We start from the raw sequence: 14,451 nt of genomic DNA, 5'->3' as shown, positions 1-14,451 counted from the left end.
TCTCCTCGTCTTCATCTTCCAATTTTTAGTCTACAGGGGCCGGTGAAACACCCATTTGTTTTCTCAGGTGTCTTAGCTGTTCATTAAAGTGAGCATATTTATCATCCTGCCTCAGGGCCTCCTCTGTATTATTCTTCTGAAGCGCAGTGTATCTCTCATGTACCAGGGGCGGATCTAGAAAAATGCTGCACCCGGGGCGAGATAGGGGGGGGGGGTGATTTAGGCCCCGCCCCTTTCTAACATCTTAGGCTGCTGACGGCTGCACACTATGTGCAGGTCCGTCCAGCCATGACAGGCAGGGACAGTGTGCTGCCTGGCTGCTCTGATTGTGTTTTAAACACAGTCAGAGCAGCCAGGCAGCACACTGTCCCTGCCTGTCACGGCTGGACGAACCTGCACATACTGTGCAGCCGTCGGGAGCAAGTGTCTGCTAGGGGGGGCCCCCCGATCGCCCCCCCCCCCCCCCCCCCTGGATCCGCCACTGCATTGTACAAGCTCTCTTAAAACCAGGATCTCATCCTGTGGGTCATGTTTTAACTCAGGTACGGTCTCCTACACTGTCTCTATATATGGGTTTAAATCTCTGTTCAATGCAGCGTATTCCAACATGACAGATTCCCACATTGCCCACATGTTCCGTGTCACAGTCTGTCTGAAGCAGGTGTAATGCCACTCCAGTTGTAATATCCATTCCTGAGTCTAAATAAGATTGGCAGTTCTTCAGGGATGAGAGGGATGTATCCACAGAGGAGAAGGAGATTAAAGATGCAGCATGAGCAGACATGGTTTAATAAAGTAGAGTTCATTGACAGCACTGTTAGGCTTAAGGCAGCTAAGCTATTGGTAGCTTGTTATGTGGGTGCCCAAACAAACCAAGCACTTCAGCCACAAAAGTGGCACTGCTTGTCGCTGGAGTGCTTGGTTTGTTAAACTGTACATGTCCTTTTCAATATCTTAAATAAGGGTGGGTGGGTGAGTGGTATTGCCCAAGGACAATTCCATCTTTTCTGCCACTGCTGTGTGGCAATGTTTCCTAGATGTGCTATGAACTGCAGTGTGTTTGTGTCGTTGCTCTGTCGCTTAGCATCCAACCAGCTCGATGCAGTATTTGTCCGAAAGTGTGTGAAAATAATATTGTGACCTGTGAGGTGAGCAAAATTGACTGCAAATGACTGGAAATTAGTGTTATTGAGACTAATAATAATGTAGGAACAAAAAAAATTATATAATTTTATCATATTTTAGCTATTTTTAAAAAAAAAATACAGATCCAAAACCAAAAACCTAAACAAAACACACAAGGGTGATTTTTGCCAAAACACTAACTTAATCCAGATCCAAAACCAAAACCAATATATGGGGGTCAGTGAGCATCTCTAATTTGAACTTGTATCTGGCACCATTAGGGTGGCAGAGTATTAGGCTTACACCTGACTCCAGCCAGTGTTCCTGTTTCCTGCTATCAGCGTCTCTTTGTTCCTGGCTTGACTCAGCTTGTTCTTTGACCTGCCCTTGGATCCTGATTTGGCATTATATATCTCCCCTGGCATTACCTCGGCTTCCCTCGGCTTCCACTCTCCTGTCTCCTGATTTGGTACTGTATTACCCTTCTGGCAAATAGCAGCATAATAGAGGACACAGAGTGTGAAACAGGGGAGACATGAAGGAGGGCAAAAGCAACTGATGTGGATGTACTGGGCATATGTAGAGATCTGATGGCCATGTAAGGGGCATTTAGTTAGTTTTGATAGCAAGTGGAGGGGTGTGATGGATATGTTGGCCATTTATGACTTTTTTTTCCCCTCTTGAACAGTTCCCTCCACAGCGACAGCGTGGGAAAATCCCTTATATTATAAATAGACCCCACGCATGAGCTAAGTTCATTGCGTATCGGAGCTAATGTGGAGGACTTACCTGCGGGACGAACTCCCGTGGGTTTCCTCAGTCCCCGCAGCGGTGGAGCTGTTTCCTGTCTGGCCGGGTCGGTGAGCTAATCAGGCTCACCTCCCGGCCCTTTCAATGTTTGGCGCCACGGCAAGCCAATCAGGGCTCGCTACGTCATCACGCCGCGTCCCGTCAATGCCGCCTAACGTCGGCACATCGCCGACTATTTAAGTTGGGGCGTACAGGTATCTTCAGTTCGACGATGGAGAGCAAGTAAAAAAAGAAATTGGACAGAAAGCTGCACAATCAAGAGAAGACCGCGGCAGCAGAGAGCCCTTATTAGGGCTAGGAGCTACTCTGCCAGTTGAAGACCGGCGGGATCAACATCAGAAGACAGCGGCAGCGCGTGGAGGCAGCGGCGGCTGGGGAGGATCTTGGAGAAGATCTCCAAAGACTGAGGAGACATTTCTCCCGGACCTCCGCCCACACCTCTATCCTCTTAAAAAGGGCACAAGGCGCTGGGGCACTTCGGGCACTAGACCCGCTGGCACAGTTAGTGGGCACAAGGCCCTGGCACCGTTAGGTATAGGTTGTGTCACTCACCAGACCGTGAGTGCCTCTACGCTGGTGCGTGGCTCCCTAGCCTTCCTGCCGGCACCTATCTTGAACCGCGGCCGTCCGCCATCCTGATGGACTGCGCATGCGCAGCACCCAAGAACTCTTGTGACTGTTGCTTTTAATCTAATTGGTTGATCAGGCAACTCTCCCTATTTAAGGCACTTGTGCTCATTACCTCATTGCCTGATCTTGAGTCTCATTCCCTGTGAGTCTCTGAAGGTGTCTCCTGTGTTCTACTAGTGTCTTCAGTTTCCTGCTGATTCCTGTTCTACTCATCGCTGGTCTCCATACCCGCTACTGTCTCCTGTGTACTACTAGTGTCTTCAGTTCCTGTGGATTCCCTGTGCTACTCATCGCTGGTTTCCATACCTGCTACAGTCTCCTGTTTCCTGCCTGTGTCCTCCGCTGGACTCTGATTACCGGATCTACTCACCTGTGGTTCTTACACTCATCTCTGCCGTTCAGCGTCTCTGCAGTCCCTGCATCTTCCTGTGGACAGACTGTTCTACTGAATAGCGGTATGCCTATCTGTTATTGACTTTCTACGTTTACTCTGCATATCCGCTAGGACAAGTTTCCACTCTCAGCAGCGGTATCCATACCCGCTATAGACTGTTATTGTTACGCTGCATACCTGTTTGGAATTAACCATACTACTCAGTCGTTATATGCATAATTGTGATTGACTATCCTTTATTGGCCTGCATATCTGTGCTGAGCAATTCTCTACCAAGCAGCGCCACATACAGTTATAGACTTTGCTGGATACGCTGCATATCTATTGGGATCAAGTTCCTCTGTGCTCTCAGTGTCTGCATCCTATTATCCTTTGTATGCCTCCACTCATCGACACCTGTACACATCCTCACCTATTAAGCAGTGGTACAACTTGCTGTACGCAGACCACTGACTTCCCCGCTACCTACCTGCACCTGGACAAGTCTTCTCACCATAAGCAGTGGTACAACTTTCTGTACGCAGACCACTGACTTCCCCGCTACCTACCTGCACCTGGACAAGTCTTCTCACCATAAGCAGTGGTACAACTTTCTGTACGCAGACCACTGACTTCCCCGCTACCTACCTGCACCTGGACAAGTCTTCTCACCATAAGCAGTGGTACAACTTGCTGTATGCAGACCACTGACTTCCCCGCTACCTACCTGCACCTGGACAAGTCTCTCTCCATCTGCTGTGATATATGTTCCGCTAGTCACCCTGCTACCAGAGGACCGTTGTGTGAACTTCAGTACTCTGGTAAGCCCAGTCATCTGGTGAATTCCTGGGCAAGACTCCTAGTGCCCGTGACAGGTAGGGCATTATCTAGACACAAGGCCCTAGTTATCTGGGCTTAAAGCCCATAGTTAGAGATGGGCATAAGGCTCAATGAAGAGGGCACAAGGCCCTATAGTTAGAGAGGGGCACAAGGCCCCAGCAGACAGAGACAGGGCACAAGGCCCTTAGAGTTAGTGTGGGCGTAAGAGCCCTGAGTTAGAACAGGGCGCAAGACCCAGAGGTGTAGCGTGAGACTGTAGAGTAATCTCAGACAACAGACCTGAGGTAACAGTTGAGCAGAAGGCTCCTGTTACCGTTCTGCATAACCGGCTGGTTAGTTAGTAGAGGCAAGTCCTCCCATTCTCAGTATACCATATACAGTAGCAATGTGTTATTGAACTTGTGTGGTAATATAGCATTGTGTATTGTGTTTGGTTGTGCTGTGTAAGTCTTTTCCCAGGTGCAAGACATCAGGCCCCCATTAATGGTAGGCGCTTGTTTCCTTTCTGTGCTCCTGTGATTTTCTGTGTCTGTGGGGACAAGGGATTAGTTAGAGCACACACAGTTAGCGTAGGACACTCAGTAATCTTCCCGTCCCGTCGGTCCCTTGGGTTACGTGGGATTCCTGAGGCAGTGATTAGGCACCTCACTGGCAGTGCAGCATGGCCCTTTTGAGTTCCAGGGGTGAGCCCCATGGTTCCAATTGGGTGTCCCAGTCTGAGTTCCGCCAGGGTCCCTGACGGTTCCAGATTGGGGAGGTGTTTCCACTCGGGTGAACGCGACCGTCTCGAGTTCCAGCAGTGGCCACGGTGGTGCGTTGCTCCAGTGAGCCCCAGTCGGGCAGGTGGCAACTGGTCCTTGGGATTTTGTTAGTGACCTCGTAGTGAGAAGACAGTCTTCTCGGTACGACCTGGGTGAGGGTTAGGGTCAGCCCCAGAGTATAAGGTGAACACCGGCTGGTGTTCCCCGTAGGTAGAGAGAGGAGGTTTAGGGAGTACATCACAGCCAGTACTTAGCGAAGTTGCGTTACCCGACCATTAATTGTTGTAGGGTCAGGGCGCTTGTTGTTAGCTAGTGCCAGTTGTGTGGTGGTACATTCTAGCCTCACCTGTAGAGTAGAGGGATGCTGTGTTGTATTCTGTCTTCCACTGGTGACGGAGAGGAGCAGGAGAGCAGGGACCAGAAGTTGGAGTGCCCGGGTGAGTATAGCTCTCGATTCCTACTTCTGGTTAGGCGCTCACCAAGGGGTGAGTAGAATATTTGGGACAGGGCGCGCCCTTGGCAAGAACAAAACGAGGTGGTGGCAGGCGGGGTTGAGTGAATGTCTCTACGTCTTGCTGTAGCCTCGGACAGCTCTTACTTGTAGGCACGGGTCTTAACCTCTGTTTCTTCCTTAGGGTGAAGTAGAGTGATCTGATGGGGGTTCAGCTGTTGGTCTGCTGGGATAGGAAACAGTGAAGTATTCCATAGTGATCCCTCAGAATTGGGTAAGTTCTTGAAGTGTTAAAAAGGGGTTTGTCGCCTGTATGGCACTCTCCTCCTTAGGTCCCTTACATTTCTACACCTTAGAAGCTGTTTTGCGTTGTCTTTCATCCTTTTTTAATTTTTTTAACCAAGCATGTTCCGGATTGGATTGCAATTATGTGGCCCTTCTGGCTAAAGACTGCAAGCAACTAGGGGGCCCTTCTGGTCAAGAAGAAATAAAGACTGCAAACAAGGGGGGCTTTTTGCCAAAGAAGAACAGAAGACATTTACAAGCAGGACTTTGGAGTTACAGATATATTTGGGACATTTACAAGCAGGACTTTGGAATTACAAATACTTTAGGACATTTCAAGCAGGGACTTTGGATGCAAATTTATATGGACATGGTCAAGCAGGGACTTTGGATACAAATTTATATGGACATGGTTTTCAAGCTTTTTTGGATTAAAAGCTGCTGTCAAAAGAAGAAGAAATTTGATTGGTAAGTATTTTGGGGTTTTCTTATGTTTAATAAATATATGTGGTATTAATGAGGGTGTGTATTGTTTTTATTGGGGTTTTATTATTTTTATAATTTTTTATTTTTTTTAAACAGGGAGTAGTGGTTTATTTAACATTTTGTTTTGTGGAACCACAGGTCTCAGCCAGCCGTGGGGTGTCAGGGCATGTTGGCACTTGTGGTTCTCCAAGTGCCAGCATGCCCTGGCTGCCATGGGTATGCTGGTGCTTGTAGTTATACAAGTATCACCACACTGTTTATGGCAGCCCAGGCTGGCTGGGACTTGTAGTTCCACAAAACAAAATGGCGTCTGCTTGCTTTTTTAACTATATAATCGCCGTTATTACCCTACACCCACCGCCCAGGGGTGTAGGAAGAACTCTAGTACTTTCAGCACTGGGCTGGTTGTCTATAGAGGGGGGGCTCGCTCGTTTTTTTTGGCGGACCCCACTCCCCCTGCTATAGTGCCACCCACCACAGGCTGGTTTGCCTAGTGCTGGTTGTATCAAAATCGGGGGGACCCCACGAAAAATTTTTCACATAACCAGCAGTAAACTGGCAGCACTAGGGTTAATAGTGGGCGGGGGGACCCAGCGCTTTTTTATATTTAACTTTTATCTATTTTTAAACTTTTGATAGCCGCGGGAACCTGCAACTCTTTTGACAGGCAGTGTAACAGTGATGTGTTTACTAAACACGTGTGTTTGACATCGCAGCAAATCACCGGAGATAACCAGCGATTTTTAAGATTAGAGTAAAAAAACTCAGTTTAATACATCTGGCCACTTAAGGACAAAAATAGCTGGTTATCACCCGCAATTTGCCACGATTTTAAAACACTGAAAAATCAGACCTTGATATATTTACCCCCAGAGGGCTGTTAGACTCCTTGCTAGGCTTGTGTAAATCTAGACTGAGATAACACTCTTGAGCATAACACGTAGCCGCTCAAATCTTGTCATTATGCCCTGCCCCTTGCTGCTCAATTCCACAATTTGGTGCATAATGGGGGTTGGGGCCAGTATGACGCAATTCGCTGTGAATCGCATCATTAAGAACCTCGCCCACCCACTTCTCTAAGGAAGGAGGCGGAATGCGTGAAGTTTCACTACTTTCCCGGGAGAACTCCAAGAAATCCAGGAGCCTCTCGTATATTCTGGGAGAATAGGCAACTATGACTAACCTGTTAAGCTTTCTCCATGTTTAGGGGTGGTTTGCACTTTATTTCCCAGAGGATGCATCTTTTATAAAATTTTAAGTGTTAGTTGTGCCACATTAATTAAGTGCTCCAAATTGTCCACCAGGTGTTTACACTGGAGCACATCCTCATTCTGCTTTCTGATGTTTCCCTCCACAAGCGATTTGTGCAACATTTTAGGGTCTTGTACTTTGCAACATAAACGCCCGTGTTGACTAAAGTAAAATCCTCACCTCCAAATTATTCTTCCTATCACCTGTGGAGTAGCCCCTTAATCCCTTACATTTCCTTTTCTCCCCTAAAATATTGTTCATTGGAGCATCCTTTACATCTTAGCTATCATAAAAGGTATTCCTTTGAAAGTAGTAGCCCTGTTGATATTATTATTATTATTATCGTTTATTTGTAAGGTGCCACAAGATTTCTAAACCAGAGTACTGGGAGCACTAAGAGGGCATGGCAAGGTCAGAGATGTTTTACGGTGGAGATGTTGGTGAGGGCTTTGAAGGATAAGTAGCTTGAACTTAATTTTGGAGTGTAGGGCTTTGCAAAGTGGTGCAGCAACTGTGGAGCCGCAAGAAAGGATTTTCTGGATGAATTGCATCAGGTATAGATGAGGCCATATAGGTGGCTGTTGCAGTAGGAGATAATGAGAGAATGGATAACGGTTTTGGTAACATCCTTTGTGAGAAGGGGACATATTCTTGCAATGTTTACAACAAGGGAGGCCTGGAGGATGGAGGAAAGCATGAAGTTGTCAATGGTGAGAGAGACTGGGAGGAGGGAAAATGATGAGCTAAGTTTTGGACATGTGGAAGTTTATATAGCTTTGGGAAATCCAATCAGAGATGGCAGAGAGGAAGTTGGACACATGGGATAAAAAAATGGAGGGAGGTTAGGAGAGGAGAGGTAGACTTGGGTGTTGTCTGCATAGAGATGTCAGTGGGTGCCAAAGGAGTGTATTAGATATCAAAGAGCAGACGTATAAATAAAGAAAAGCAGAGGGCCGAGACCAGAGCCTTGAGGGACCTTAACAAATAGAGGGAGTATAGGGAAAGATGTTACCAAAATTAGAGACAATGAAGGAGTGTTCAGAAAGATAGGAGGTGAACCAGGAGAAAACAGTGGGCCTGATTTATCAAGGTACGCAAACTCATACGCATCTGCTAAACGGGACTTGAGCTACGTAAAACACCACATACGCAGCGCAAACAGAGCAGATACGACACTCAAAGTCAACTCAATCTCAAACTCCAACGCAAATATAAGGGTTTGCGTCACTCAAAGTATGAAACATGAGTTTGCGTACCTTGATGAATCAGGCCCAGTGTGATGAAAGTTAAGGGGACTGAAGGGTGTGTAGAAGAGGATGTTTTTTTATTGAAAGAGGCAGAGAGGTCAAGGAGGAGGAGTAGGAAGAAATGACCCTTTAATTGTGAGTAGATCATTGGTCACTTTAGTAAGGGCAGTTTTGGTGTAGAGTAAATGATGGAAGCCCGTTTGAAGGGAGTGGAAGGGGGTTAGGTGATAGGGAACAAGCTGCTCAAGTAGTTTGGAAGCAAAGGGGATGAGGGAAATGGGCAGTTGGAAAGAGAAGTAGGGTTGAGAGATGGTTTCATGAAGATAAATGAGATGAACGCACAGAAAGGAAAGTAACAGTGGAGAGGGACAGGTTGTAGAGGTGAGCTAGATGTTGAATAGGATGGAGTGGAGGAGTTGAGATGTAATAGGTTCAAGGGGACAGGTTGAGAACCAAAGGTGTTTTAGTAAGTGGAGGAGAGGTGTAGGGTGCTAGATCTGAAGGATATTTTTGGACAGATGGCATCAATTTGGCCTGAAGTAGATGGTGAAGTCAAGAGCGCTGAAGGAAGAAGGAAAGGATGGTGGGGTTAGGCAGAGAAGTGGGTTGAAGGTGGCATAGTGACAACTGAGATTAACAGACTTGGTGGATATTAGAAACATAAAGTAGATTTGCTTGGCAAGAGAGAGTCCAGTGAGATGACAGGATATACTTGAAGTGGAGGAAGTCGATGTTGAAGCAAGATTTTTTCCATTGGTGCTTGGTGGTAGGGGAGCACTTTTGCAATTAGCCTGTCTTTTCAAATTGCCAGGCTTCGGGTTTGAATTGCCTGTATGATGTGAGATGGCTGTAGCTCTCTTGCCAAGGGCTATGGGATGTATTGTGTAGTAGAAAGACAACTGCCGCAAAAATGTTATTGCTGAGACGAGGATCGATTTGAGGGCATTTAAGTAGCCACGGAAGGTAAAAGGAAAGGAAGTTAGAGCAGAGCAGGGATGCAGAGATGGAGAAGCTCAAGATGGAGCAGAAAAGGGAGTTTACAAGGTTCTGTGCATTGTGATAGAGATGAAAGGAGAAAGTAATAGAGAGGAGTTTAGAGGTGGCAGTGTCAGTAGGATGTCAGAGGAGAATGCCAAATAGGGAGAGAATGAAGTAGTCTGGGCATAGTAGTATCACTGTGTACAGTTTTAGGGTCATGACAATTGATCCATAGCTCTGCCTAGTCATAGCTGACTACTTATAATGTGGTGTGTGCTGTATGATACATATTATAATATAGCATACAACAGAGGTGCGCAACCTGTGAGTTGAGATTCTAAGTGGGCTCCTAGAATCTGTTTTGGGGTTTCCAACAATTTTCACATATGCAATACATTCTATTGAGAACTGTCCTTTTTAGGAACAATGGTACACTGATAACAGTGGGATTTCAGAATAATAATTACACAGTGATACTTGGAATCCTTGTTAAAATGAAGTTGAAATGCTAAGGCATATAACAAGTTTTGTCTTTATGCATATATATAATAACCTCAAATTAATCATAATCATTTATGAGGCAAGATATATGCTAAACATGTTATATATTATTAGACATTTGTAGCACTGTTAGTCCCTATAGTTCATGGCAACAATATATCTACAAAATGGTCACAGGGTGGCACTATCTGCACAAGAAAGAGCAAAAAAACATTAACTACTTTTTCTATGCTTTAGACATTCACATAATATTATGCTGGTAGTAATAATATTGAAATCTCTTTTTTTTGGTACCTCTGTGTGGTGCTCTGCTCGCTTAATGACTGCTGTGTAGCCTTGAGGTAGCTCTGCCTCCTAGCTGCAGTTTTGGGGGAAGGTTGGGGGCTCCCTTCTGAGTCCTCGCTGTCTGCATCACCCATAGCTTTAATGTAGCTTCCACTGCGCATTCGCCTACATGGTATGTCATCATCCTTACATGGGGCTCCGGTCCACTCCCCACCTGGCACCTGTAAATCATACATAAGACTGCAATATGTGGAAATGGGACAATTCAACAGCTCTATAAACCACATTGACTGTAAAAACTAAAATAAATATAACTATTTTTTTATTTATTTTTTTGCCTAGATTTTCTGTGTCTTTTCATCTTAATCAACACATCACCCATTACCCACCTGCAGATACTGGTAGCTGAGGTCCTGATGACAAGACTTGGACTTGACCAGTGCTTTGTCGATGGTGGCTGATGCCTTCTGACACACCTCTCGGGCATGACTGAGTGTCAATGTTGACCAAGACCCTCTTTTTAGTGAGGATGTTGAGCTAGCGGGGACCACTTCATGGGGTGCAGGTAGAGGGGATAAAGTGAGGGATGGGGGCTGGAAGGGCGTGAACTTGAGGTCGTTATTGCTTTTGGATGCCTTCAACATACTCTCACTGATAGTATTATATCCACTCAAAAAATGTCGAGTTCCATGCTCTGGGCGCCTTCCAAGAGTCATCATGCCTGCTGGGTTGCGGTAACTGCCTGTATCACTATCTAAATTGTCGTCTGAACTCCACCATCCAGAAACTCCACCACTCCGTGCCTGGCCCTTGCCATCTCCCTTTCCACGCTCTTTGCTCTTACTCCGTTTTGTTCCTTTAGTGTCCTCTGCTGACCCCTTCTTGCCATTCACACTGGCCCTACCACCACCCTCAAGGGATTGGGACTTTGCAAAGAGTTTTTGCACAGAGTGGACAAGATGGCGGATGCGCCCAGGACTTTCACTACGGTCTTTTCCCTCCGGAGCTCCTCTTTGGAACTGAAGAGTACTAAAACCATCTCTGTGAATGGGCAGTTGCTTTTCAAACTGGTCCAAGAGACTGGCAGGAAGGCGGTTGATTTTGGCAGGGGGTGCATGGGGGGTAGGATATGGTGGAGTCTCCTCAGGAGTTTCATAGTGGGAATTAAAGTGGATGCGAGGAAAGGTGCTACTGTTTGAGAGTTGATTGTTGAGGGGGTACAGGCAGTCAGGGTGCAGAGAGTTGTCAGGGTATCGAGGTTCTGGTGGGTAGGCCTCAGTGGAGCTGATTAGGTAAGGGGTCCGCTCTTGTTGAACATATAGGGAGTCTGAATGTGAGTCTAGGTTTCCGGACAGGTGCCGGCCACGGGCGTCCCCCAGACCCTTCATTGCAGTCGGCACCTGCAGATCATCTCGTCACAGGTTGATAATGTATTTGTCAGAAGCCCTAAAAAAGAAATATGTTTCTTAATATGATCCAATATCACTAGACCTAATATATCGTACTTCTTATAAACAATTCAAAGTACAGAAAAGTCTTTCAGTGTAGAGGAACATGGTTTAGTCTCTATTGTAATACCCCTAGTCTATTTCTAACAGCATTACTGTTATGTGCTTTTCCAAATACCCTTGGAGAACAATTCATTGCACCTGTGTCTCATCATCTTCAGTAATAAATCTTCCCTTTCTTCGTCTTTCCTGTAAACTTTCGGATTGATTTGTTAGAGCAGCCAACCCGTCTGTGTTATTATAATACCTCTACTCTTGCCAGTCAGTCCATCACCTCTTTCCTCAATTTCCTACTTGGAACCCTGTTTCATAAACAATTCTCTCTTGCATTAATAACTGTCTTTATTTCCAATACAATATATTATTTTGCATCACTTGTCTGTCTCTTCTGGATTCTCACCCTCTCTTCTCAGTCTCACCCTCTCTTCTCAGCCTCACCCTCTCTTCTCAGTCTCACCCTCTCTTCTCAGCCTCACCCTCTCTTCTCAGCCTCACCCTCTCTTCTCAGCCTCACCCTCTCTTCTCAGTCTCACCCTCTCTTCTCAGTCTCATCCTCTCTTTTCAGTGTCACCCTCTCTTCTCAGCCTCACCCTCTCTTCTCAGTCTGTCCCTCTTCTCAGCCTCATCTTCTCTACTCAGCCTCACACTCTCTTCTCAGTCTCACCCTCTCTTCTCAGCCTCACCCTCTCTTCTCAGCCTCACCCTCTCTTTTCAGTCTCACCCTCTCTTCTCAGTCTCACCCTCTCTTCTTAGCCTCACCCTCTCTTCTCAGTCACACCCTCTCTTCTTAGTCTCACCCTCTCTTCTCAGTCTCACCCTCTCTTCTCAGCCTCACCCTCTCTTCTCAGCCTCACCCTCTTTTTTTAGTCTCACCCTCTCTTCTCAGTCTCACCCTCTCTTCTTAGCCTCACCCTCTCTTCTCAGTCTCACCCTCTCTTCTTAGCCTCGCCCTCTCTTCTCAGTCTCACCCTCTCTTCTTAGCCTCACCCTCTCTTCTCAGTCTCACCCTCTCTTCTCAGCCTCACCCTCTCTTCTCAGCCTCACCCTCTCTTCTCAGCCTCACCCTCTCTTTTCAGTCTCACCCTCTCTTCTCAGTCTCACCCTCTCTTCTTAGCCTCACCCTCTCTTCTCAGTCACACCCTCTCTTCTCAGTCTCACCCTCTCTTCTCAGCCTCACCCTCTCTTCTCAGCCTCACCCTCTCTTTTCAGTCTCACCCTCTCTTCTCAGTCTCACCCTCTCTTCTTAGCCTCACCCTCTCTTCTCAGTCTCACCCTCTCTTCTCAGTCTCACCCTCTCTTCTTAGCCTCACCCTCTCTTCTCAGTCTCACCCTCTCTTCTTAGCCTTACCTGCTCTCATCCATGAATTGTCTCATCCTGTATCACAGTCCCTCTCTTTCTCCCATCCCTTGGTTGAAGCTGGGAGATAAGCAAACTGTTAGAAATGACTGTTTCTGCTTCCTCACCCTTACTTGTGTTATATACAACATAAAGGTGGACTGGGGGAAAGGAGCCCTCCCCAGTAGTGCGGATCATGCACACACAATCCTAAGGGATTAATCTGGATATTAATCTTTTCAGTTTAACCTTTCTCACTGAGGTGCACAGCGATCAGTGATTCTCTATCAATACCCAGCCCTCTCCTACCCTGCTGTATCCGCTCTCTGATACAGTTATCTATATCTCCATTCTCTCTCTATGCCCAGCTGGCTCAGACCCTGCTCAACCCCTTTATATAGATGTCTCACTTCCCCCATTCCTATGAATCTGCCCCTGACCTTCTCATTATAATACACAGCTGTTGACAGTACTGAAAACGACAAGTGTTTAGCTTATATTAAGCCGTCATAATTAAATTATCATCGGGATACAGCAAAGTAAATGGTTTCCAAATTAACTATCTGGGATAAACTAAGAGATGAGTTTAGGGAAACTATTCCTTTATTTGTTTATTTCACATTGATTCCCTTCCTATAATATCACAACTCGTTTATGTAGTGTAGACAGTTACATTCCAATATTCTGATCCTTTTCACTTGTTTTTCTAAATCTTACATTGCTTTCTCTATGTTACTCATAGCTTTATTTCTTGCTGCTCTTCTCCCTCGAGTCTGCACGGCTATTATATACCAGTATCCACTTGCATTGCTTATTGTCAAGGATATTAAATGTTATTAATGGAATATATCCATTAAGCAGCTGACAGTGTTTAATTTTGGACCATGTTCTAGTTGAGGGTATCAAGGGATATAACCTTGTTCTAAATACCAAGACATACACTTCCTTATCCCCTCCGCAGCTCTGTTTCAGATGCCCACCACATAAATTCCTTCACTCAACGCACGTTTAACCCCACAAGTACCAATTAAAGTTTCCATATATCATTATACTCCAGTATACCCTAGTACACACCAGCTTTCATCTTTCTTCATGTATCCTCCTATTTTTTCCTTGTCACTCTACCTCTGTTCCATGGATTTTTCCATCTTTGTCTTGTTGCCGTTGTCACCGTTGTCCTCCCTCTGCAAACTCTCCGACTATTTTTTATCCTGGAGGATAGAAAAAAGTGAGCGGCTGAGAAGGGAGGTAGGATACATGAAAGAGAAGACTGAATGAGAAGGAAAGAAAGGCTGCTGCCAGGACATACTGTGGGATTCAGAGAGAATGGGGAAAGAGCTTTTGAGCGAAAATAAGCAGAGTACAATGAAATAGTAACGAGGCTTGAAGGACCCTAAGCTGAAGATGAAAATGACTAGATTTACACGGAACACAGAGGGAAATGTGTTTGAAGGGAGATATATAAAACAGTTTCTGCACAAAAAAAACAGTTAATAAAGAGATACAGAGAGAAGGCAGAACGGAAATAATTTAATTGGTGTGAACAATTTTTGTGGGGAGCTGAAGAAGTGTCAAAGCGGGGAA

At 45.9% G+C, this 14,451-nt stretch overlaps 1 protein-coding gene across 2 annotated transcripts in view; it reads right to left on the bottom strand.

The window, feature by feature from the left end:
* Window positions 1-14,451, bottom strand: part of DLGAP4 (DLG associated protein 4) — a 127,849-nt gene that overhangs the window by 67,366 nt on the left and 46,032 nt on the right. The window contains exons 2-4 of one of the 2 annotated variants that reach the window (XM_075177623.1): window positions 13,942-14,078; window positions 10,413-11,469; window positions 10,033-10,244 (exon numbers count right to left, since the gene is read on the bottom strand). In XM_075177623.1, coding sequence (XP_075033724.1) covers window positions 10,033-10,244; window positions 10,413-11,411 — 1,211 coding nt within the window. In that variant the 5' untranslated portion in view covers window positions 11,412-11,469; window positions 13,942-14,078. The remainder of the gene's footprint in view (window positions 1-10,032; window positions 10,245-10,412; window positions 11,470-13,941; window positions 14,079-14,451) is intronic. The other variant, XM_075177624.1, reaches the window with a different exon arrangement.

This window comes from Mixophyes fleayi, chromosome 6, assembly GCF_038048845.1.
Source record: "Mixophyes fleayi isolate aMixFle1 chromosome 6, aMixFle1.hap1, whole genome shotgun sequence".
NCBI classification, from domain to species: domain Eukaryota; kingdom Metazoa; phylum Chordata; class Amphibia; order Anura; family Limnodynastidae; genus Mixophyes; species Mixophyes fleayi.
Note: the sequence above shows the minus strand (reverse complement) of the source record. Positions and strands in the feature narration are given on the sequence as shown.